The sequence below is a fragment of the Asterias rubens genome, chromosome 1 (genome assembly GCF_902459465.1).
Source record: "Asterias rubens chromosome 1, eAstRub1.3, whole genome shotgun sequence".
NCBI classification, from domain to species: domain Eukaryota; kingdom Metazoa; phylum Echinodermata; class Asteroidea; order Forcipulatida; family Asteriidae; genus Asterias; species Asterias rubens.
The window spans coordinates 7,461,144-7,484,249 of record NC_047062.1 but is presented as its reverse complement, the minus strand read 5'-3'; the positions used below and the strand labels follow the sequence as shown (position 1 = coordinate 7,484,249).

Sequence of the window (23,106 nt, the reverse complement as noted above, 5' to 3'; positions counted from 1 at the left end):
TCTCGTGCCCAAAGCTCGGCTATTCAGGCCGGGTTCGTACATCAGTATTCATGGCATTGGTGGCTTTTGTCATTATGGTAGGAGATTCTGTGCCCCCTATCGACGAAAATAGACATTTCTTCTATAGCGCCCTCTTTTGAATCAAGTTCCTTTTTTCAGCCCACTAAAGTGTATCCTAATGTTTGTATGCATACAATACCCAACTATTGTGAAATTTTGACAAAGTCATCGAAGTTGTACGAAAATAATGAAGGAAAAACATCCTAAGCTTGTTGCATGCACAATGCTGAAGTAGTTTTATTGTTTGAGTGAGAAATTACCCCTTAATTTCTTTCATACTTTCAGAGGGAGACGTTTATCACAATGTTTTATAATATCAACAGCCTAGCTCTCCGTATCTAACAAAAACAACAGTGTCAAGTGCCTTTAAACACAAAGCAGTGTGTCTACGGTATGATGTCGACAATGTCATAATCTGGTATGAAGGCTTGTAGATGCAAATAGTAGATGGGACAATAATGTACGGCGCCCCGCCCCCCACACCCCACGGACATGGATCGGTATCTGACTACAGAGGGCGCTGCTTCACAATGAGAGACGAGAAGCTGTCACCCAGACAGCAGGGTGATAATCTAGACGGAAGTACGGACGTTTTCTATAAATAAAGGTAAAGTTACGTAAGCCTAGCTCCTACTTTTCCTGACAGAGCTTGGGATGCTACAGGTTTATCTCCTTTAGATTTTTGAGTGTAAATATAAATGTTTGAAAGATTTTACTGAACTGAAGTCATCTGATTCTGAACTCGACAAACAACAACAACAACAACAACAACAACAAACATACAAACAAAGGGGCGCATTTGACATTTCTTGCCATATTGATACGGATTTTATTCAGCCATTTGCAACCATCTGCTTTGGTTGTCTGATTGTTTATGACTGACCATTCAAAACGCAGAGACGTCCAACTACAAAACCAGCCTCCCCCGTGTCATGCATGCGCTTTTTATTATTCAGTACATTTATTTCAATGCTGTCATACAAAACAATAATACAATAGCGTACATTTATGTCAAAATTAAAACAAGCAATATAGTATGAGGTATGATTAGGTACACAATACTTCAAAAAAATAAATAAATAAACAAGTAGTAATTTAAAGACAACATTTAGGTGTAAGGTTAAGCAAAATGCTTTTGTGCCCTAACCTATTGACAGACAAACATGATACTAAGGAACACAAACAAAGACAAAGACAAGGGACAACATGGTCAGACGATAGGTGTAGGCCTACAAACAACACAAAGGCGAGTCATCATTAAATGGACTCGTACTATTAAAGTCATGAATTATAGGGTTATAAAGAATATGCTTTCGTGAAGTAAGACGCCGATTACTAATAGTGTACCAAAGTATTCCCTATTTGAGAGACACAGACACACAGGTATACACAAGCTGACAGCTGAGACCAAACAAAGCAAACGATTAAAAAGAACACCATTAGAGTTTGATGGCATTACAGATAAGTATCTAGCAAGTAGTGTTTAAGTTTTCTTGAAAATGTACTGATTGTAGAAGGTTGCTTAAAATGTATGGGAAGACTATTCCAATATTCTACTCCTCGTTGCACAACGCTATTTTTATGAATTGAAGTTCTATTGTGATTGACATACAGATCCCCCTTCAATGCTTTACGAGTACCATAGGAATGTATTGATGAAGCTAAAGTAAACATTTCATTGAAGCTATTAGGTAACAGGCGGTATTTGTTCTTGAACATGAATTTACCCAAGTTCAGACGATACAGGTCATTAAATTTGAGCACTTTAAGTTCGGCAAATATAGGAGCTGAATGAGAAAGATAATTGGCTTTTGTAATAATTCTAACGGCTTTCTTCTGCATGTCTTATTTTGTGTGTTATTTTTTTGGGCCGTGTAAACTGTGCTGGTGTGGCAGGAGATGGATAATTTTCTGCACGTCGCCACCAATTTGCCCGCCCTTAATTAACTCCAAAACCACTGAATTTTTTTCTTACTGCGAAGAAATGTTACCGCATTATATACATCCAGAAAAAAAAGGCCAGAGATTGGTGGCGAGGTTGTAACATTTTTCCCAACGATCTCTCTAGTCTAAGCTAGACTAGCAAAGATTGAAATCTGAGCTAATATGAGAACTATTCCCCTCTTTGTTTTGAGTGGAAGCCATGCTTTATTTGATTGAGGAAACCATCAATCTGTTCTAAAGATCTGTTTTACAACCTCTGATTGTACGTCATTCTGTTATTCTTTCCTTAAGGTAAATTGCAACACTGACAACTAATTAGAATTCTTTTGTTGAAAACAACCTGCTCCACCATGGCTTCTCCTGATGATGACAGTCTTCTGAGGGAGTTCTGCGGACCGCCTAACAATGACTCGATCATTTGGCCACACAGCAAGTATGGCTACTGCAAGGAACTCCTTGTCTTTGGTTTGACGAGTCATGCAATGCTTGCAGTCACCAGTGGTCTCTACATTGGGTACATCCAAAACACTGAACACCAGAACCTGAAGAAATCCCGAGCTCTTAAGTGCAGACAGATTGTGTCTTTTTTAACCAGTCTCATTCCCGTGATACAAATCGTATGGAGCTTGTTCAACACACAGAAGTTAACACCGGTGGAGTATTTAACGTACAGTTGCACTTTCTTAGCCTGGGTGGTTCACACAGTGTATCTTGTCAAGCTGCGTAGGGCTGGGATCAAACACATACGCGGCCATGTCCCAGTTCTCTTAATGTGGCCATTGACTTTGCTTTCAACAGTTGTTAAAGTGGTTGAAGTTGTTGAGACACTCCAGCATGAAGACACATCAAACTTACAAGAGATAGAGAAGATTTTGTCATTTGTAGGAATTGCTCTGCAGTTGCTATACTTTCTGACAGTTTTACCATCCCCAAGGCATGCCAGGGCCAATTATGAGAGAGGTCAAGGGAGACGCATCTTTCCCAGCATCAACGATGATGCTACAGATGAGGAATCTCCTCTTATTAGGAGAAGCAGATCATACTCAAGGGATAGGTACGGTGCCCTTGTAGAGCTAGGTGTCGCTGAGGAACATGCAAACATCTTCTCCAAGATGGTTTTGTCGTGGATACAGCCCTTGATGAAACGTGGGGCTCGCGGTGATCTAAGGACGGCTGATGATGTCTTCAGGTTACCCTGGGAATTGCAAACAAGAAATGTTGAAGAATCTTTCAGTGAAGTCTATTTCAAAGGAAGCTCGGCCTATAGTGTCACCGATTACAACACTTCCTACGCTAGCACTCCCCAGGGGAATGTTAACATGCCCCCTGATTCTCTCTTCTCTAATGAACCGCTTCATGGAGTGAACAGTTACAGCAGTGACTTTGAAGATACAATCACCCATGAAATCAGAAGCCCACAATCATCTACATGTAAGTCTCAGAAAAAGTGTACTCTTCTAGGAGCACTTCTTGGAGTTTTCGGAGTACGCTACTTTGCTCTCGGAGTCGTTAAATTTGTGTGTGATCTCTTGAGTTTTTCTGGACCCCTTCTTTTAAATGCTCTTGTTTCTTTCATGGAAAACAAAAACAACGAGCCAGTGTTGAATGGTTGGTTGTATGCCGGAGGTCTCTGCTTGTCATCCTTCATTGTGTCTTTCATGTCAATTCATTATAACTACCAGATCTTCAAGATCTTGATTCGTATGCGGGCAGCCATTGTCACGATGACGTACCGTAAAGCATTGGTGGTCAGTAGCACCACGCTATCGAGATTCACGACTGGGGAGATCGTCAACTTCATGAGTGTTGACTCGGAGCGCATCATTAACATCTGCCAGAGCTTTCATGAGCTGTGGAGTCTGCCAGTGAAGATTGGTGTGGCGTTGTTTCTCCTGCATCAACAGCTTGGACTGGCCTTCCTTACAGGTAGGTTAAACAATTGAATAAACACCAAAGATGTGCTACAATGGAGCGACAGTGTTGAAACTAAAGGCAAAGTCATATTCCCCAATGAAGATTCAGCCATAATACACCAAAAATTAAAGGGAATGTGGCCTTGATGCACCTGTTTGTAACGCATCCTGGTACTGATGGGGGACATGCTTGGAGATGTAAAATTGGCCTGGCCATGTCCAATACCTGCCCAGGTGCAGGGACTTGCTTTTTTAAATCTGTGGCTAAAATACCCTGGAATCAGAATGCAGGATACTATTTCACAACTCCTGCACAATCCCAGACCTCAGCATGCAGAGTATTTATCACAGCCCCAACATGTGGGGTTTGCATCAATTTGTACAACCTTATGCAAATTCAACCTTTCACAGTCTTGGCAAAGTCTCTGCTATTGTCTCGGTGTAGCGGTATAAATCTGGATTTCCCTTTTTGCCTGGCTTTGCATCAAGAAATGGAATAGTCTTGATTGCACTTTGTGATAATATTCTGCGCAGTGTACTCGCCTGCGGCATGCATCCAATATTTGTGATTATTATTATTTACAACTGAATAAGTTTTAAATATAAAACATGGGGGTCTGTTTGAGGACAAAATTGTGGAATGTCATTAATTGTTGCTTTGTAGTTGAACTTTGTCTTCAACGTGTTTAATATTTCTGTTGTTGTCTTCTTTTCTAAGGTGTTGCTTTTACCCTTCTATTGGTTCTTATGACAAAATGGCTGACGGTTAAAATACAGAAATACTTTGAAGATTTGATGCAGCACAAGGATGGTCGAATAAAGGTAAACAAAATATGAAAAATCTAGGTCTAAATTGAGTGAAGTTCAAGTAATTGGGACCAAAATTAATAGAAATGCTAACAGTATTCGGCAAATGTTTTTGCTAACTTGAGCAGAGAAGTTTATATTTAAACTGTGTGTATTTAACAAATTAGCAAACAAATTACAAATTATGCTTAAAGTAAGCAGTGGAAGGATTAGCATGCCTTTTTCAGATGCTTATAAGAGATGTTAAATTTGCATCGGGGATAAAGAATATTTATTTTTTTTATTTTTTTACCCATACACCGATGTGTGTTCATAGCACTGTATACTCCTGTGAAAAAATATCACAGGCATGTTACTCGGGTGGGATTCGAACCCACGACCCTTGCAATTCTAGAGCAGTGTCTTACCAACTAGACTACCGAGGTTGCCCGGTAGCTTGAGGCAGTTCGAATCCTATGTTTTGGCAGCGTGTACCAGATGCTTATAGTTGACAGCGCTATGAAGCCCAAATTGGCCCTTTAACCAGCTCTTTGAAATAAGGTCTTGATTCCCAGCGGCTCACATTACCCTGGTCTTGGGCTTGGGTGCCCCAACTGTCTTCCAAATCTTATGATGGACACGCCATTTTCTGATGTAATTCCAGACCATGACCCAACTTCATAGGGCTGCTTAAGCAGGAAAAATGCTTAAAAAAAGTTTCTGCTGAGCAAAAATGAGTATGATACCATTTGCAGATGGTACATGTGAATGGTAGGCCTACATTGGCTGCAGTCGATTTCACCAAACTCTTCCTAACTTGGGATTAATCTTGGGACTTAGGACGAGTTCAGTTCCACATCGGAGACGTTGGGATGCATTGAACCCATCCTAAGTTAGGACGAGTTACTCGTCCTAATTCGAGAATGGATTAATCCTAGCGTTTCGTGAAATTCGGCTGCTGGTAACGTTATTCTGGTAAGCATAACTTTGTTGGGCTTAGCTACTTTTTGTGCCTAAGTAGCTCTATAACATTGGGTCCTGGCCCTAATTTAATGAACTGCTTTAGCAGCAAATATTGCTTAGATATTTTCTGCTAAGCAAAATTAAGCAGAATACCAGTTATAAATGTTACATGAGGAATGCTATTTTGGTTGGTAACCTTATTCTGGTAAGAATATTTTTATTGTGCTTAACTACTTTTGTGCTTAAGCAGCTACAATGTGTCCTGATTGTTTCATTCTACAGGCCATGAATGAGATCCTGTATGGCATCCGAGTGATCAAATTTTACGCTTGGGAGAAACACTTTACACGCAAGATCAAACAGCTGAGAGATCTAGAGCTTGGCAGTTTGAAAGGAATCAAGTACCTTGATGCTTTGTGTGTGTACTTCTGGGCCACAACACCGGTACTCATCTCGATCCTATCCTTCACTACATATTCTCTCCTCGGAAACCAGTTGACTGCTGCAAAGGTATGTGTGTGTTTTTTCCAATAGTAAAGCAGTTGCCTGTTTATGTTTACACCACAGCATATGTTGTGTTGGCAAGACTACTTACTGCCAAACATGCAAAGAAACTCAAATGCCAGTTTATAAGACTGCGGATGTGTTTTGCATAAAAGGACAGGCAAAGCTTGTAAAGGAACCGAGGCCACTGTACTGGAAGAGCTGTGTTTCAGGTTTATGACAAGCACCATGTCTTAAAGACAAGCACCATATGTCTTTAAGACAAGCACCATATCTGTCTTATACAATGTAGACCCCTTGCATAACCTGAAAGGCACCAAGGATGCTGAGGTCACTTGTACATTTTTACACAGAAAGAACAGCTATCATCCAATGATTTGCCTTCTTTTGCCACATTTAGGATGCTTTTTGACCTCAGTGAGAGTGATTTTTTAGAGTGTGTATGTCACTTGCAAGGGATCGATTTTAATTGGTTTGTCGCTATTTGGGTTGAAATGGGTGAAGGGAAACAAATACAAATTTCTGAACACAAATGTATTTGCATTCTTGATACATTTGCAAACTGTTTTCTCCTTCCAGATTTTCACAAGTTTGGCCTTGTTCAACATGCTGATTGGTCCTTTGAACAGCTTTCCATGGGTACTGAATGGTGTCATCCAAGCGTGGGTTTCCCTCAAGAGGGTCCAGAGATTTCTGGAACTACAGGAGTTAAACGTTTCAAAGTACTATACCCCAGGTAGGTTCTAGCCCCGGTACATTAGGTCCTAGCCCAGGTAGGTCCTATCCATGGCAGATTCTAGCCCAGGTAGTAGGTCCTACCCCTGGTAGGTTCTAGCCATGGGAGGTCCTACCCCCTGTAGGTTCTAGCCCAGGTAGGTCTTACCCGTGGCAGTTTCTAGCCCAGGTAGGTCTTACCCCTGGTAGGTTCTAGGCCAGGTAGGTCCTATTCAAGGCAGATTCTAGCCCAGGTAGTAGTTCCTACCCCTGGTATGTTCTAGCCTGAGGTAGGTCCTACCCCCTGTAGGTTCTAGCCCAGGAAGGTCCAACCCCTGGTAGGTTCTAGCCCTGGTAGATCCTACCCCCTGTAGGTTCTAGCCAAGGTAGGTCATACCCCATTTAGGTTCTAGCCCAGGTAGGTCATACCCTGGCAGGTTCTAGCCCAGGTAGGTCCTAGCCCCTGTAGGTTCTAGCCCAGGAAGGTCCAACGCCTGGCAGGTTCTAGCCCAGGTAGTAGTTTCTACCCCTGGTAGTTCTAACCCTGGTAGGTCATACCCCATGTAAGTTCTAGCCCAGGTAGGTCAAACGCCATTTAGGTTCTAGCCCAGGTTGGTCGTACCCCTGACAGATTCTAGCCTGAGGTAGGTCCTACCCCCTGAAAGTTCTAGCCCAGGAAGATCCAACCCCTGGCAGGTTCTAGCCCTGGTAGGTCCTACCCCCTGTAGGTTCTAGCCTAGGTAGGTAATACCCCTGGCAGGTTCTAGCCCAGGTAGTAGTTCCTACCCCCTGTAGGTTCTAGCCTAGGTAGGTCATACCCCTTGAAGGTTCTAGCCCAGGTAGGTCCTACCCCCTGTAGGTTCTAGCCAAGGTAGGTAATACCCCTGGCAGGTTCTAGCCGAGGTAGGTCCTATCCCTGGTAGGTTCTAGCCAGGTAGGTACAGCAAATATTTTGGTGTAAGCTAAAAAATTATAAACTGTGTATGTTTGTACAACCCTTTCAGACGACGCGATGGATCCAAACTGCTACCTTGAAATCAAACATGGCAGCTTTCAGTGGGAGCGGCCATTAAAGAAAAATACATCTAAAGATGGAGGGTTATCTCGGGACGATGAGGAGGAGGATAAACAACGTGGGGAGGATGAGAAAGAGACAGGGACCCTGAGGCTCTCTAATTTGAATCTACGAGTTGGCAGGGTAAGTGTGCTGTAATTTATTGAAGTAGGAGTTTAGTCTATCATTGGTTTTTACCTTTACACTGACTTGTATTAATCACTGTCTACGCGGTATTTTTTTTGCCGAGTTCTACAAAACAAACCACAGGCAAATCAACCTTTACATTGCTAGAACTGTGTTTTACTACTAGACCACCGAGCTAGCCCGGTGGCCAGAGGAATTTTGAGTCCTACTTGTTAACAACAGGTTCTGCAACAATAGATGTTTATTCTAAGGTTCACAAGAAATCTGTGTTGACAGTCACATTTGAAGATTTATCCTGAAGACAAGCAGAGTATCCCAGTTGAAATTTTGAGAGCAACATCATGAACCCTGTTCTTCTCACAAAAGTCACTTCTTTCTCAAAGAGATACATTTCACACAATTGTTACTTGATAGCTAATTGTCTCAAAGTTAAAAACATACAATCCATGTTTGCATACACAACTCCAAAGAGAGATGTGTTTCTATCATCTTGTCATATAAAAAGCATTTGGAGGCCAAGGTTCGAATCCCGTTCTTGTAAAGTTTTCTTTGCTCAACACAAAATTGAATTAAAATTTACCAAACCACTTTCCTTTTTGGTTTATTACTTGATATTTGAAGTGAAAACTCAACTCCCCTTAAGGTGATCCTAGTACTGCTGCTTCCAAGGTTGTATGGTAGACTTGGGTGTGAATCACAGTTGAACGGCAACAAGGGTTAACTGGCACCGCTATAAAAAATTTTATTAACAAAATAGGAAGACTGTTCGACATTAGGGCTAGATGGCTCAGTCCATAGAGCACCGGCTTGTTAGTCCTGATTTTAGTTAAATTGTTTTTTTTTGGTTTACCCCAAAAAGCATTTGGAAAATGAAATCTCTCAGTATATTGATTGCATTACCTCAACAGGGTCAGTTGGTTGGAGTCATAGGTTGTGTTGGATCGGGCAAAAGCTCTCTACTTGCTGCCATCATGGCAGAGATGACCAAGTCTGGTGGCTTCATCAGTGTCGCCAATCTTGGCGATGGTTTTGGTCTGGCGCCTCAAGAGGCTTGGATACAACATGCCACGCTGAGGGAGAACATCATGTTTGGGGTGGAGTACATACCAAGACGCTACAGGGCTGTCATGCAAGCATGTGCACTACTGGAAGATATCAAGGTGAACAATGAGAATCCAAGATAGCTATCGCTAAATTGCTTGTGAATTTGTTCAGTTAAGAAAAAACAATAAGTATTTTTGAAAGCACTTTGTCTATTGTCGTCTTAAATCAGACTTTTAAAGTTTTGAATTATGAGAACAATTTATGTATCACCTTGCAAGGGTGAAGTGGTGCATTCAGCAGCAACTGCCATAAACATTGAAGGAAAGCGATAAGTGTAAGTGGGATCGTTATCTAGCATTACAAAAAACATAGGACCAATGGCTTCATGCCCTATCTGAAGGACGAAGCAATACTGGTGAAAAGTCTTGCTTAAGGACACAAGTGTCAAGACTGGGACTTAAACCAAACTTCTTTTGATAAGGAACATAAGAGCTTGAGTCCAGTGTGCCTACAGGCTGGCCATGACACACTACTTGTAAGAGGCCACAGCGCTATTAAGTTTTGACATTGTGGTTGTGGTTGTCTAAATTTCCTAGCAGGGTGGGTTGGTAGCGCAAGAATATTTACAACTGTTTCTGGATAATGAGATGCATTCTTTTTTCACAGATTTTACCGGCTGGAGACCAAACAGAGATCGGTGAAAATGGAGTGACGCTCAGTGGAGGGCAGAAGGCAAGAGTAGCTCTAGCTAGAGCAGTGTATCAGGTAAAGGAATGAAAGCCTATTCATAGGAAATCGCCAAGTCCAGATTTGAACTGTCAGAAATAAATACTCTTACATACAACTCAAGTTATCAGAAGAAGATTTGAGTTACTGGCAATTCAATGAGGGGCTCTAAGTTAAAATTCACTTTACATTTATAGTTGCATGGTCATTGGGCAGATAACACTTGTGTAATCTTTCTAAGCTCTTTGGACTATACAGCCCCGAGCTGTCATGGCACTCAGAGGGTTTTCTCACACTCAATCTAATCCTCTACCCTCGCAGGTACCCATTTTATATGTGAAGAGAAGCAATTATAGTGAAGTGTGTTGTTCAATGGACACCCCTATGACTAAATTTCAAGTTGATGCTCTAAACCACTCGGACATGACATTCTAATCATTCCAGAAATACTCTCTAAGAGATGAGATTGTTTCGGGAAAGGCTAGTGACAGGTAAACAATATGTAAGTCCCTTTGAGGGGCCCTGAAAGCATCATAAAGAATACACATTATTATGATTGCCTTTGATTTCAGGACAAAGATGTCTACCTGATTGATGACCCTCTGGCTGCAGTCGATGCACACGTGGGCACACACATATTTTCCAAATGTATCATGGGACTGCTTCAAAACAAGACCAGAATCCTTTGCACGCACCACACCAAGTACCTTCAGGAGGCAGACTTGGTTGTGGTGATGGAGCATGGAGAAATAACCAATGCTGGTAAGGATGTGTCGTACCCTGGCCTTGAGATTTTGGATTAAAGGCAGTGGACACTATTGGTAATTGTCAAAGACTAGCCTTCACAGTTGGTGCATCTCAACAGATGCATAAAATAACAAACCTGTGAAAATTTGAGCTCAATCGGTCATCGAAGTTGCGAGATAATAATGAAAGAAAAACAACCCTTGCAACACGAAGTTGTGTGCGTTTAGATGGTTGATTTCGAGACCTCAAGTTCTAAACTTGAGGTCTCATTAGAACTTGAGGTCTCAAAATCAAATTCGTGGAAAATTACTTCTTTCTCGAAAACTATGGCACTTCAGAGGGAGCCGTTTCTCACAATGTTTTATACCATCAACCTCTCCCCATTACTCGTCACCAAGAAAGGTTTTATGCCAATAATTATTTTGAGTAATTACCAATAGTGTCCACTGCCTTTAACAGTAATGATACTAGGGTAATAATAAATGGGGCATAGAATCTCCAATACAATATGACAAAAATTATGGCGGCCTAACCATCTCTCGTAATCCTTGATTCTGCAGAAAGTTTAATGGAAATAAATATTTTTTCCATTAATCTGATGAACAAATTTAAAAATCTCCATGATTATGGAGACTTTGATGTTGTGGAATGTAATTTTTAAAATCTCTGTGATTGCATGCTGTTGGCAAGTGTTGGCAGCTCCGAAAGGCCTGCAGCCAGGGATTACATAATAACTATTATATAACTGACATACAGATCCTTGTCATTTGATTGGTGGAACTTACTTCACGTGACATTCACTATTACTCCCATTCTTGTTCCCAATGTTTTTGAGCAGTACAGAGCCACCGCGCCGCTGCTAAAACAAAGGTGCAAAAGGTTGTGATCCGATTTGTGCATTGATGCCGCTATGCGGCGCTATATGATTTTTGGTTGTCAGTACAATTTGTGTGATTTTTCATAATGTTATCCTTTGCCTCGTGAAATGGAACAGTCCAAATTTTTGATTGCAATAATATTCCTCCCATTCCACTCTGAGCCACTCAATATTTGTATACCAGAAAATATGAGATTTTGAGCATGAATTCCATTACCCTCTGTCCCAGTTTGTAAAGAGAAAAGAACAATTTGCATGGTGGGAGATGTGTGTACACCAAGTGGGTTTACCAAATTTCCCTTTGTTTGGCCATAAAAGTTGTCAATGCATCAACTTGTTAAAAATATAAACTATTCATCGTTTTTTACTGAGCAATATACACAAACTGACTATACATCTGTCTTCATTTATTTGAATGTTCAGGCCATCCATCAGTGATCTTAAAGAACAAAGAACTCATGACGACATTACAGTATGAGGATTCCGAGAAAGATGAATCTGCTGAAATAGACCAACCCATGAGAGACAAGAAGGAGGCAGAAGCTCTGGCCGGGGAGGAAGGAGAGGACGGGAAACTGGTGCAAGAGGAGGAGAAGGATGTGGGTGTGGTCAAACTGCATGTGTATAAGGCGTATTGGAATGCCATAGGATGTATACTGGCATCCAGTGTTCTTGTAGCTTTGTTCCTTATGCAAGGTAGGAATGCAATCTCATATGTAATCTCATAATCTTAGTATTCAGACAAAGAATTTTATTTTTTTGAATTTTTATGTTTTTCAAACCCACAATTGAGATGAAAAGTGAAATCAATTTTCGTTGAGTCTTGGGGTTTAGTTTTTTTCGATAATGAATTTTTAAAGAAATCTGTCAAACTTCTTTTGGGGGGTATTCTTGGCTGGGAAGTCTCAGTATTGTTCTCTGAAATGTTTATGATTATTTGCCATCAATGTGAGTAACTCCCAATAAAGCACAGGCACTACAGTTTACTCCGGAGAGGATGGTTACCCACAAATCGGTCAACTGAAAAATATCACACTTAAAACTCCTTACTGGCGCTGGCAGTTTAGGATCTGCGCTTCCCACAAAACACTTGTGTAGTTAAACAGAGAAAAATGCAAAAATTACTGCTTTGCAAACCACCACCAAACTTAGACAATGAAAGGCCATGCATCAGTTGTTGGGAGACACCCTTGTTAGTCCTAATGTTGCCACCAAAGCCTATGGTCAACGTTGTTATCAGTTTGCTGCACCTTACTTATGGAACAATCTCCCTCTACACATCAAACAAGACACAACGATCTCAAGTTTCAAGACTCTTCTCAAAACATTTGTATTCAAATCATCATTTAAACATAATTATTCTTTTGTTTCCTCTGAGCTCTTAGAGACTTTCTTTTGGAGGTGTTAGGCACTATAGAAATGCGGTTGTTATTATTTATTGTTAACTAAAACTTGACAACCCTTTACAATTAAACACAGCTGTAAAAGCTTCCTGTCCCGGGCACTCTCTATATAACAAGGGTTGGCATTTAAGGTTAACAGGGTACAATTTCACAAAGAGCTAAGATTGATCTTAAGCTTTGCTTACCTTGAGAGTATTAATTTTTGGTTTGACCCATATACACCGATGTGTGTAGCACTGTATACTCAGTACTTCCCCGAGTCCTGTGAAAAAAATCACAGGCATTTTACTTAGGATTCGAACTGCCTCTAGCTACCGGGCAATCTTGGTGGTCTAGTTGGTATGACATTGCTCTAGAATGCAAGGGTCGTGGGTTCGAATCCCACCCGAGTAAAATGCCTGTGATTTTTTTTTTTTCACAGGACTCGGGGAAGTACTGAGTATACAGTGCTACACACATCGGTGTATATGGGTAAAACCAAAAATTAATATTCTTTATCCCGATGCAAATTTAACATCTATTATACCTTGAGAGTGTTGAGCAAAGTGTGATGTCACACTACAAGTCATGATAATATTATCGGTAAGTCAACTTAAGATAAATCTTGGTCTTTTGTGAAAAGGATCCCAGCTTCATTGATAGCATACTTTTCTTGGAACAACATTTGACAATTTTTTCTTGCTGACCAGCCTCCAGGAATATGACAGACTGGTGGTTATCCTACTGGGTTACTTACTCCCATAGTCAAGTATCCATCAATTCCAGTAGGAGCAAAAACCTCCTGATAGAAACTCTACATTATAGGTGAGCTATACATAAGACCATGTCACCTTAACAAAAATACATTACACCAGGGCAGACAAGATATGAGAAGTGTTGTACATTAGATCATAACTTCCATTTAATATCAATTCATAATATCATTTGGGTTGATCACTGCTGCCCCTTCCCAGGTTCTATCAAAAACTTGTGCATAACAATCCCTGGCTAAACAGCAGTTACAGGTTAAAGGGTGTATGTACTTTTTTGTAGGACAAAAAACACAATTTCCACAGATTTACACTAAACTTACACAGTTTGAAGATAATGATAGTAGAAAGCTTCCCTGAAAATATTACGTGCTGAGGTGCTGTAGTTTTTGGGTAATGAGTAAAACAATGTCATGAAAATAGTTTTGGTCTCATGAGACCAAAAATATTTTAAGCATTAACAAACGTATTTTCATGACATTGTTTTACTCATTTCTCAAAAACTACAGCACCTCAGTAAGTAATATTTGAAGGGAAGCTTTCCACTATCAATATCTTCAAACCCTGTAAGTTTAATGTAAATCTAGCGACATTTTGAAAAAGTACCCAAATCCATTAAGGGGCTTCTGACTGGCATCCCTGAACAAAGATATTGACTGCCAACATTTGGGCTAGATAGCTCAGTTGGTAGAGCGCCGGCGCATTAATCCGAAGGTCACAAGTTCAAGTACCGCTCATGTAACTTGCTTCTTTATTCAACCCCAAACTGTTTTAAGTTTACCCAGTTAGTTTCCTTTATTTGTTGGTTGTTACCAAAATATCAACATAAACAACAGTCAGATGACATGTATTCTTTTTCTTCTTATCAATGTAAACTTTTGTAATGATGTCTCAGTTCAAAAATAATATTTTGGATATGAGTTACAATTGAGAACCAAATTGTTTTATACTGTAATCTTTATGAAATTTTAAAAATATCTGTTTTTTTGTTGTTGTTATTTAGCTGATACACACTAATTGGCCACAGGAAGTCCATGGTCTGTGGCGCTGTTTTAAACTAGTGATGTTGTGAGTCACATTCATCATGAGCAAAGAGTAGTTCTTTTAGTGTTGCATTTTCCTTATTCATTTTAGAAAATAATTATGAAGTGAGGAGAATTACAACACTTTCCTTGAAAGACGAGGGCAATTGCAAATTTTTACATTTGTGAACATCATTTGGTTGTGAGCACCCTCTGCTCTGCAACCTACCCTCACCTACTCCAAGATATCACTTTTGTACTAATAACTGATTTATATTTTCCATGCAATGATTCTTTTTGAAACAGAAGCAACAGTGCCGTGTTAGATCCCTCCGTGCCTTCTACCAAGATCAACCTTACAAGCGGTGACAATCTTCGGTTCTATCTTGGAATCTACGGAGGCCTTGTAGGGGCAAACAGTATCTTCACCTTGTTCAGAGCATTCCTGTTTGCTTATGGAGGCTTGTGTGCGGCTAGGACTGTACACAAAAGACTTCTGAGCAGTGTGATGAAGGTACGGTACATATCTCAGGACACTTGTGTCTTTATTCAGATGATCAGGGCCCAATTTCATGGCTCTGCTTACCCTCCGAATTCTGCTCTTATGATCACTTTGTTCTGCATGTATACTGTGTAAGCGCCAAATATTTGCGCTAGATGTGTAAGCAAAGACTGCCTAGTAAGTGAAGTACACATGTTCACAAGCAAAAAATTCCTTGCTTACCCATGAAATATATACTTGGCATAAGCGCTGATTCTTTGTTACGCTAAGCAGTGTTATGAAATTTTAATGTGTTTTTAGTTTGTGTACTGAATCTCTAATCTAATAAAGATGGGAGATTTTCAAATGTCAGTTTTTCTTACCAATCAACTCTTTGGAAAGGTCATCATAGACAAGCACTCATTGGAGCGCTCCCTCTGGTCAGGCTTGGAATAACATCAAGGTAACGGAGACCATGGTCTCTATTGCCCTGGTCTTGGCATTGTTGCCCTTTCAAGAAGTTTCCCATAGACTTAAAGATCTTTAAGTAGAAGTGCCCTTTGTCCGCAGTATTTGATCAGTTTGTAGTCATTTTAGATTGAAGGCACTTTTGTTTGTAAAATTTTTGTTTTATAAAATTTAAGGGGAACTTCTAGGAGCTTATGATTTGGTACTCATGGTCATTATCATTGTGTTTTACTCTACCAGGCGCCTGTTTCCTTCTTCGACGTCACACCCATCGGCCGAATCATTAATCGCTTCTCATCAGACGTTTACACCATTGATGATGGACTCCCGTTCGTCTTGAATATCTTTCTTGCATCATTGTTCAGCACAGTGGGTGCTCTCGTAGTCACCTGCTATGGACTACCATGGTTTGCACTGGTGCTGCTACCTATGGTTCTCATCTACTTGTATATACAGGTAGGTCATGGTGTTTATGAAGCGATGTTTTGAGCTTTGCATGGTGTGGAAATATTAGTAACTGTAAACTACAACTGTTTGTAAATCTCTTATAATAATAATAATTTATTCATTTATTATGCGCAAGTTTCATAAAAAACATGTACATAATTTAAAAAGATTTAAAAATGGAAATCCCTTTTTTGGGAGGCGTGTTGGTTCTGAGAAGTGTGTTTTCTGATTATGAGCAGAGTACACTGTTTAAAACGTTGAGATTACACCAGGGCTCAATTTCATAGAGCTGCTTAGCACACAAATTTGCTTAGCATGAAATTTCTGCCTCAATAAAAACAGGATTACCAACCAAATGTCCATGTGATTTTCGGGATAAGCGAACAACAGCTGAATACCAGTAACAAGCAAATGCAGTAAATGGAAATCTGGTTGGTAATCTTGTTTTTATCAAGGAAGAAATTTCATGATTAGCAAATGTTTGTGCTTAGCAGCTCTATGAAATTGGGCCCAGCTCGTTTCAGAGAGCAGCAATCCTCCCAAAAGAGATTTGACACATTATTGTTCCCGCAATTTTACTTTTTGAAGTTGCTTTTTATTGGTGTGTTGTCAGTTTTCCCACAAATGTTCCATGGGTAAAGAAAAATATAGCACTTCTGTGTCCTAGATTTAGGGAAAGTATGGTATGCAGACACGTTTTTTTTTGCCGATTCCATGAGTTTGTGTGTGGGATATCTTACTTAACCACCTCAGCAAGCTTGCGAAATAAAAACAAAAAATGATTCAAAACAGTCTTCTTCGTTTTCTTGTAATTCAGTACTATTGTTTCTTAAGGTTGCACAAACAGTTACATTGTAAAACTACTTCAAACAATGTGAACTTCAAAAGATTCTTCAAAAAGTTAAAGTAAATCTTAGGAACTTCTGTGCAACGACATAACTTAGGGGTGGGGCCACTTTCCCCCTCTCCAAAATGATGTCCGTATCTCATGTTTGACCTTATTGCTTTGACTGAACAGCGAGAGTTACAGTATTTTATTGATGATGATTAGAACTATTACAGAAAGACGTCCCGTGAGCTGAGGAGGATTGAGAGTGTTACTATGTCTCCAATCTATGCCCACTTCTCAGAGACACTGACTGGACTATCAACCATTAGAGCATTGCGCACCGCCAACAGGTAGGAAGAATAACATCATGACTGTAATAATGTTCACTCTTGTTATAGTAATGATAATAATTTATTGATTTATATGGCACCCATTCCTTACACAAGCACATAACAATCATGAAATAACTAAATAAACAACAACAAAGTAGCGACCTTAAAGTCAGGACGGGCTAAACTGAAGATGATTGGCTACTCTACTCCTCTTGCCTTTGATCTCTTGATGATGGCAAATCAGTCAAATAGTTGATAATGAAGAATACAAGTATTCTCTAAGCTGGGCCCAATTTCATTGAGCTTCTAAGCACAAAAATTTGCTTAGCATGAAATTTCTTCCTTGATAAAAACAGGATTACCAACCAAATTTACATTTATTGCATATTGCTTGTTACTGGTATTCAGCTGTTGTTTGCTCATCCTGAAAATCATGTGAAAATTTGGTTGGTAATCCTGTTTTTATCGAGGCAGAAATTTCATTCTAAGCAAATTTGTGTGCTTAGCAGCTCTATGAAATTGAGCCCATTCTTCCTGAAAGAAGACGTACTACGTGATATAACCATAAAGAATATAAACAGGAATCGTTGGATTTCATACATTTCCTCTTTTAAAGAAGTGGGAAATAGAATGAGCTTTTGTAAACTTCTAACCAACAAAGAGGACCTATAAAAGCAAAAAATTATTACTAGCCTGACGTTTTGACCCTAGCAGAGTTTTGACCCTTGAAGGCTGAAGAAGTGCTTGAATAATTTCAAGTATCATTCGTTTTTGTGTGTGACAGATTCCGACTTGAGAATGCCAGCAAACTGGAGACCAATCAGAGAGCTCGATTCTGCAGTTTTGCTGTGACCTGCTGGTTGTCATTTTGCCTTCAGATGCTGGGTGTAGCAATCATTGCAATGGTGGCCATCATAGCAGTCTTAGAACACCGCTTTGATAGCGTTAACCCAGGTATATAAAGACTTCATTTTGTCCCATGCTCTCTCTCTTTTATTTGCATTGATTTATAATACATTTTGACTTTTTTCCCCCCGGCAAACCTCCTGATTGAAAGTCTAAGTACTTGTTAGAGTGGGGATTCGATCTCCAGGTGATCTTACCAAGAGCTGTCTCCAATCACTCAAACTCCTTTTTCAATATAACTTTAAACCCATATGTTTGGACTCTTGTAAGATTGGCATACCTGACCTTGTCAATGGTTCTTTTTTGGCAGGACTGGTTGGGCTTGCTATCTCCTACACTCTCTCAATCAGTGCACTACTTCAGTCTTTGGTGACCACCTTTACGGATACTGAGAAGAACATGGTCAGTATGGAGAGAGCTCAGCAGTATACTGTGGATGTACCATGGGAACAACAAGAAGGAATTCGTAAGGTAAAATGCAAATAGCTACGGATCCACAACTGACACATGGGATTCAAACTGCTTCTAGCTGGTTAAGGGGTGAGACATCTGCTCTAGCAATGCAAAAGTCGTGGGTGTGAATCCAAACCAAGTGATTCGCCTGTGTTTTCTGGAGTACTGAGTATACAGTGCTTTATACACACCAATGAAAGGGTAAAAATAAAGTACACAATAATGGGGAAGTCAAGAGAAATATTTAGGGGTACTTTGCATTTGATTATACAAGCATGGAATATGGAACACAGTCAAAATCATGAGAAAGATATTTGGCTATAACAAGCAATTTTTCAAAATGTCGAAATGGCTGCCATTTTATTTTTTATTTTTTACCTTTGGTTTTTCAAAAGACAAACCTGCGATGTATGTATGGCTAAATATCTCTCTTAAGACCTACTCTGACTCTGTGCCAAATGTTATGCTTGTATCATCAAAGGTACAATCCCATCACCTACCTGCCAAACTACAAAACCTTAAAACACTAGCAAATGTTGAATTAGAATCAATGGACAGGAGTGGAGGACTTAATATATTAATCTGATATTTCTTTAGATGAAAAGAGTTTCTCCTTATTCTTCTTTTGATTATCTTTAGGCGCCGACATCATGGCCCCAAAATGGTCAAGTATCTTTCCATAACGTCTCCTTTGCCTACCGTGCCAATCTCCCTAACGCACTGAATGGAGTGACCTTTGAACTACGCCCTGCAGAGAAGCTTGGCATTGTGGGAAGGACAGGATCAGGAAAGTCATCATTGTTACTTGTGCTGTTTAGGATGGTGGAGATTCAAACCGGCCGTGTGACTATTGATGGGGTTGACACTGCACACCTGTCTTTGGAAGAACTAAGGTAAACAAAGGTTTAAGATTCAAGAATGATTGTTGTGATGTACAAAGCTATACAGAAATCAGTGTTTCACAATGCCTTACAAACAGGTACAGTGCTAAAACTGTTCATCTCATCTCAGGTTCTTCTCTAATGAGAATCACCACTTTAACACTTGTATTCTTTGTTAAGCCTAGAACCCATTGTGTCTGTTGCCGATAGACCATTTTCTGTATACGGACCCAGAATCTGGAACAAACTTCCAGAATACATCAGAGATATCGCCTGCATACATTCAAGACACTCCTGGAAGCTCACTTGTTTCACGAGGTGTACCTTCAATAATTTGTTCTCCTGTTAGTGCTCATACATCAGCTCCTTAGAGCAAACGTATGATTTTGGCACTTTATAAATGTCTTTTGATTGATTGATTGAGACCCTCACCAAATCTTCTCAAAGATCTTGAGGTAAAATTTTCCTCCAAAAAGTTGAAAATAATCTGCAAATCCCTCTCCTAGATAGTTTGTAAAAAATGAAATCCTTATTCACTTCAACATTTGTATTGGCTTTGAACTTATTTTTTATCGATCTACCTCAACCTTCTTTTTTTCTTCCACCGTTTCTCCGCCAGGTCAAAGCTTGCAATTATTCCACAAGATCCATTCCTGTTTTTTGGATCGGTCAAAGAAAACCTGGACCCTACAGGTCAGTTCACAGAGTCCAAGCTGTGGTCAGTCTTAAACAAATGTCATCTTAAATCAGCAGTAGAAGCTCTTGGAGGGCTTGAGGCAGAGGCTGGTGAGAAAGGCAGACGTTTCTCAGCTGGCCAGAGGCAGCTAATGTGCTTAGCAAGAGCAATGCTTTCTGGAGCTAAGGTAAGCAATTATGATATACTGGATTTATAGTTTGTTACCGTGATCAACATTATAAAAAAAAATTGACAATCCGCTGTCATATGTTTAACTTGCTGGAGACCATGCAGGGTGCCATCAAATTTTAACAAAGTTACACGCAAGAAAATTTCATGCTTGTGACCAAATAAAATAAACTAAACAAGTAAAAGTTACAAAGTAGTTGAGTGATTTAATTTTAGTTGATCTTTAACGGCAGTGGACACTATTGGTAATTACTCGAAATAATTATTAGCATAAAACCTTTCGTGGCAACGAGTAATGGGGAGAGGTTGATAGTATTAAACATTGTGAGAAACGGCTCCCTCTGAAGTAACGTAGTTTTCGAGAAAGAAGCAATTTGAGGTCTCGAAATCAAGCATCTGAAAGCGCACAACTTTGTGTGACAAGGGTGTTTTTTCTTTCATAATTATCTCGCAACTTCGATGACCGATTGAGCTCAAATTTTCACAGGTTTTTTATTTTATGTTGAGATACACCAAGTGAGAAAACTGGTGATTGACAATTACCAGTAGTGTCCAGTGTCTTTAAAAATGGTATTGTTAATTTTTTTTATTATTTAGTAATTCTGTTAATTTTCTACTGTAGTCAGAGATAGTCTGTAAATTTTCTACTGCAGTCAGTCAGTTATTCTGTTAAATTTGTTACTGTAATTAGTGTTTTAGTTGATATATAAATGTGCTTTTTGTTGCATGGCACAAAATCAAAATTCACTTTGTATATTTGTCTTTCTAAATGCAGGTTTTGTGCATCGATGAAGCCACTGCTAGTGTTGACATGGAAACAGATCAGTTACTTCAACAAACCATTCGTCAAGAATTTGTAAACAGCACGGTATTAACAATTGCACATCGTATCAATACTATCTTGGATAGTGACAGGGTGTTGGTCATGAACGGCGGCCAAGTTGCCGAGTTGGCTTCCCCTCAACTACTCCTTGAAGATCCAAGTTCAATGTTTTACGGACTTGTCAACAGCGGAGCAACTTCAGCAGATGTAAACAAGTAAAAGTGTGACCCGAGACATCCAATGCTCTCGAGGACAGTGAAATTACATTAATTATGAATATGACTAAAACATCAGCCATGATATTCATGTGATGTGATGCCTTAAACCTTATATATTTGGAACATATTCTTTTAATGTTCTCATTATGTGTGATTTGCAAACCCCTATATTTATCCATTTGATGAACTAATGGTCCCAGTTTTGAGTTTTGGCAGGAAGTTCCCTTGGTTAGGCGTGGTGCTTTACAAATAAGTCTCTGTCAGATTTGGTTGTTTGTTGTTAATCCTTCAAAGTTCTGTCTCCGACTTTGAATTCAATCATTCAATTCCCAAACCAACCATGCTTTACCATCAGGTGGCAAAGGTTCTGGTTTTCAGCTGTAAATTTAAGGACTTTGTAGGATTAGGGTAAGGAAGAGAGGCTATTTTTCATGAACTATTTATCATTTTTGAAAGTCGGTTTATCCAAAGGTATGTGGTGAACACCCCGTTAGTGGAAAGATTGATTGGGTTTGGGTAGGTTCGGCAACCAACCAAGTATTATTGTCTGCTATTATGGCATTTTGGCAAAGAATTATGTCTGAAATTACAGTTCATTTAAATATTGACAGTCTCTGGCCAGTAGTATTGACAAAATAAACACATAAAATAAAAAATATAAATAAATAAATAAAATGAATTATAACAGAAACCAACGTGGGTTATAACATGAAGCAAGTGGTGTACTGTGTACATGTAAATCTTCAATGTCTTCACCAAAACATGATGTGAAATGGTGCCCTCCACTTATCACCCATTGTTCCCAACGCATGATGTTTAAATATATATTGTGATATTTGGAAATAAACGAACAAACAAACAAAAAACAAAAAAAACCAGCAGATGAACAGTTCAGTTAAAGGAACACGTTGTTTCTGGATCAGACGAGTTGGTCTATAAAAAGCGTTTGTAACCTTTTTTTATAAAATGCATATGGTTGGATCGAAAGATGTTTTATAAGTAGAATACAATGATCCACACACATTTGCCTCGAAATTGCGTGGTTTTCCTTTTACTGTGCGAACTAACACAGTTAGTTCGCACAGACCTAACACGAACTAACACAGACGAACTAACACAGACCGTGTTAGTCGACGAGGTAAAAGGAAAACCGTGCAATTTCGAGGCATGTTTGTGTGGATCATTGTATTCTACTTTAACAACATCTTTCTTCACATATGCATTTTATAACAACTGATTACAAACGCTTTTCAAAGACCAACTCGACCGATCCCAGGCAACATGTTTCTTTAAAGTAGCAGTATAATCATACATGTAGAATCAACCCAAGACGTTCAGCTTGGATTTGAACTTTATTTTACATTCCTGGAACATTTATAAAAATGGTGAGACCAAGTTATGCCTTATTACAATATTTATTGTTCATGTACGCATACATTTATGTTTATATGGATCAACATTCCCATGCTTTCAGGTTTTTAACTTTGAATGTAAGTTATTATGGTATGTGAGAATCTTTCAGATTTTATTTTTATTGTACTGGTATATAATAAACACATGCAACTCAATATAAATTCCTTGTTTACAAAAGGTGAAGACGATTTTTTGACAATTATCAACTGATTTAAAGTGTCAATTATGTATAGAAGATAAGGGGACCAACTTATTTTTTTGGTGACAATTTTGTTGGGTATTTTGTCAGATTAAATCATTTTTAAGAGAATGAACATGTATCCACTGGTGCATTTAT

At 39.3% G+C, this 23,106-nt stretch overlaps 1 protein-coding gene across 3 annotated transcripts; it reads left to right on the top strand.

The window, feature by feature from the left end:
- The first annotated feature begins 598 nt into the window (after positions 1–598).
- LOC117292170 (multidrug resistance-associated protein 7-like) lies at positions 599–22,231 on the top strand. Of its 3 annotated transcripts, none has more exons than XM_033774111.1 (19): positions 599–667; positions 2,296–3,930; positions 4,636–4,739; positions 5,949–6,176; positions 6,750–6,906; positions 7,889–8,082; positions 8,994–9,245; positions 9,796–9,894; positions 10,428–10,617; positions 11,903–12,175; positions 13,572–13,686; positions 14,960–15,167; positions 15,843–16,058; positions 17,101–17,228; positions 17,995–18,164; positions 18,427–18,587; positions 19,209–19,462; positions 20,070–20,313; positions 21,091–22,231. In XM_033774111.1, exons 2-19 carry the CDS (start codon positions 2,355–2,357, stop codon positions 21,355–21,357), a joined length of 4,836 nt encoding a protein of 1,611 aa, XP_033630002.1. In that variant the 5' UTR covers positions 599–667; positions 2,296–2,354; the 3' UTR covers positions 21,358–22,231. The 3 variants fall into 3 exon arrangements, with proteins under 3 accessions (XP_033630002.1, XP_033630019.1, XP_033630011.1); XM_033774128.1 differs by lacking the exon at positions 599–667 and adding an exon at positions 718–748; XM_033774120.1 differs by lacking the exon at positions 599–667 and adding an exon at positions 1,897–1,912.
- The last annotated feature ends 875 nt before the right edge of the window (positions 22,232–23,106 follow it).

Bases quoted from the DNA above. Each gene is read 5' to 3' on its own strand.
- LOC117292170 (XM_033774111.1), top strand. From the start codon at position 2,355: ATGGCTTCTCCTGATGATGACAGTCTTCTGAGGGAGTTCTGCGGACCG. The intron at 15,168-15,842 runs GTACGGTACATA...TTACTCTACCAG, and splicing joins TTCTGAGCAGTGTGATGAAG to GCGCCTGTTTCCTTCTTCGA. The intron at 17,229-17,994 runs GTAGGAAGAATA...TGTGTGTGACAG, and splicing joins GCATTGCGCACCGCCAACAG to ATTCCGACTTGAGAATGCCA.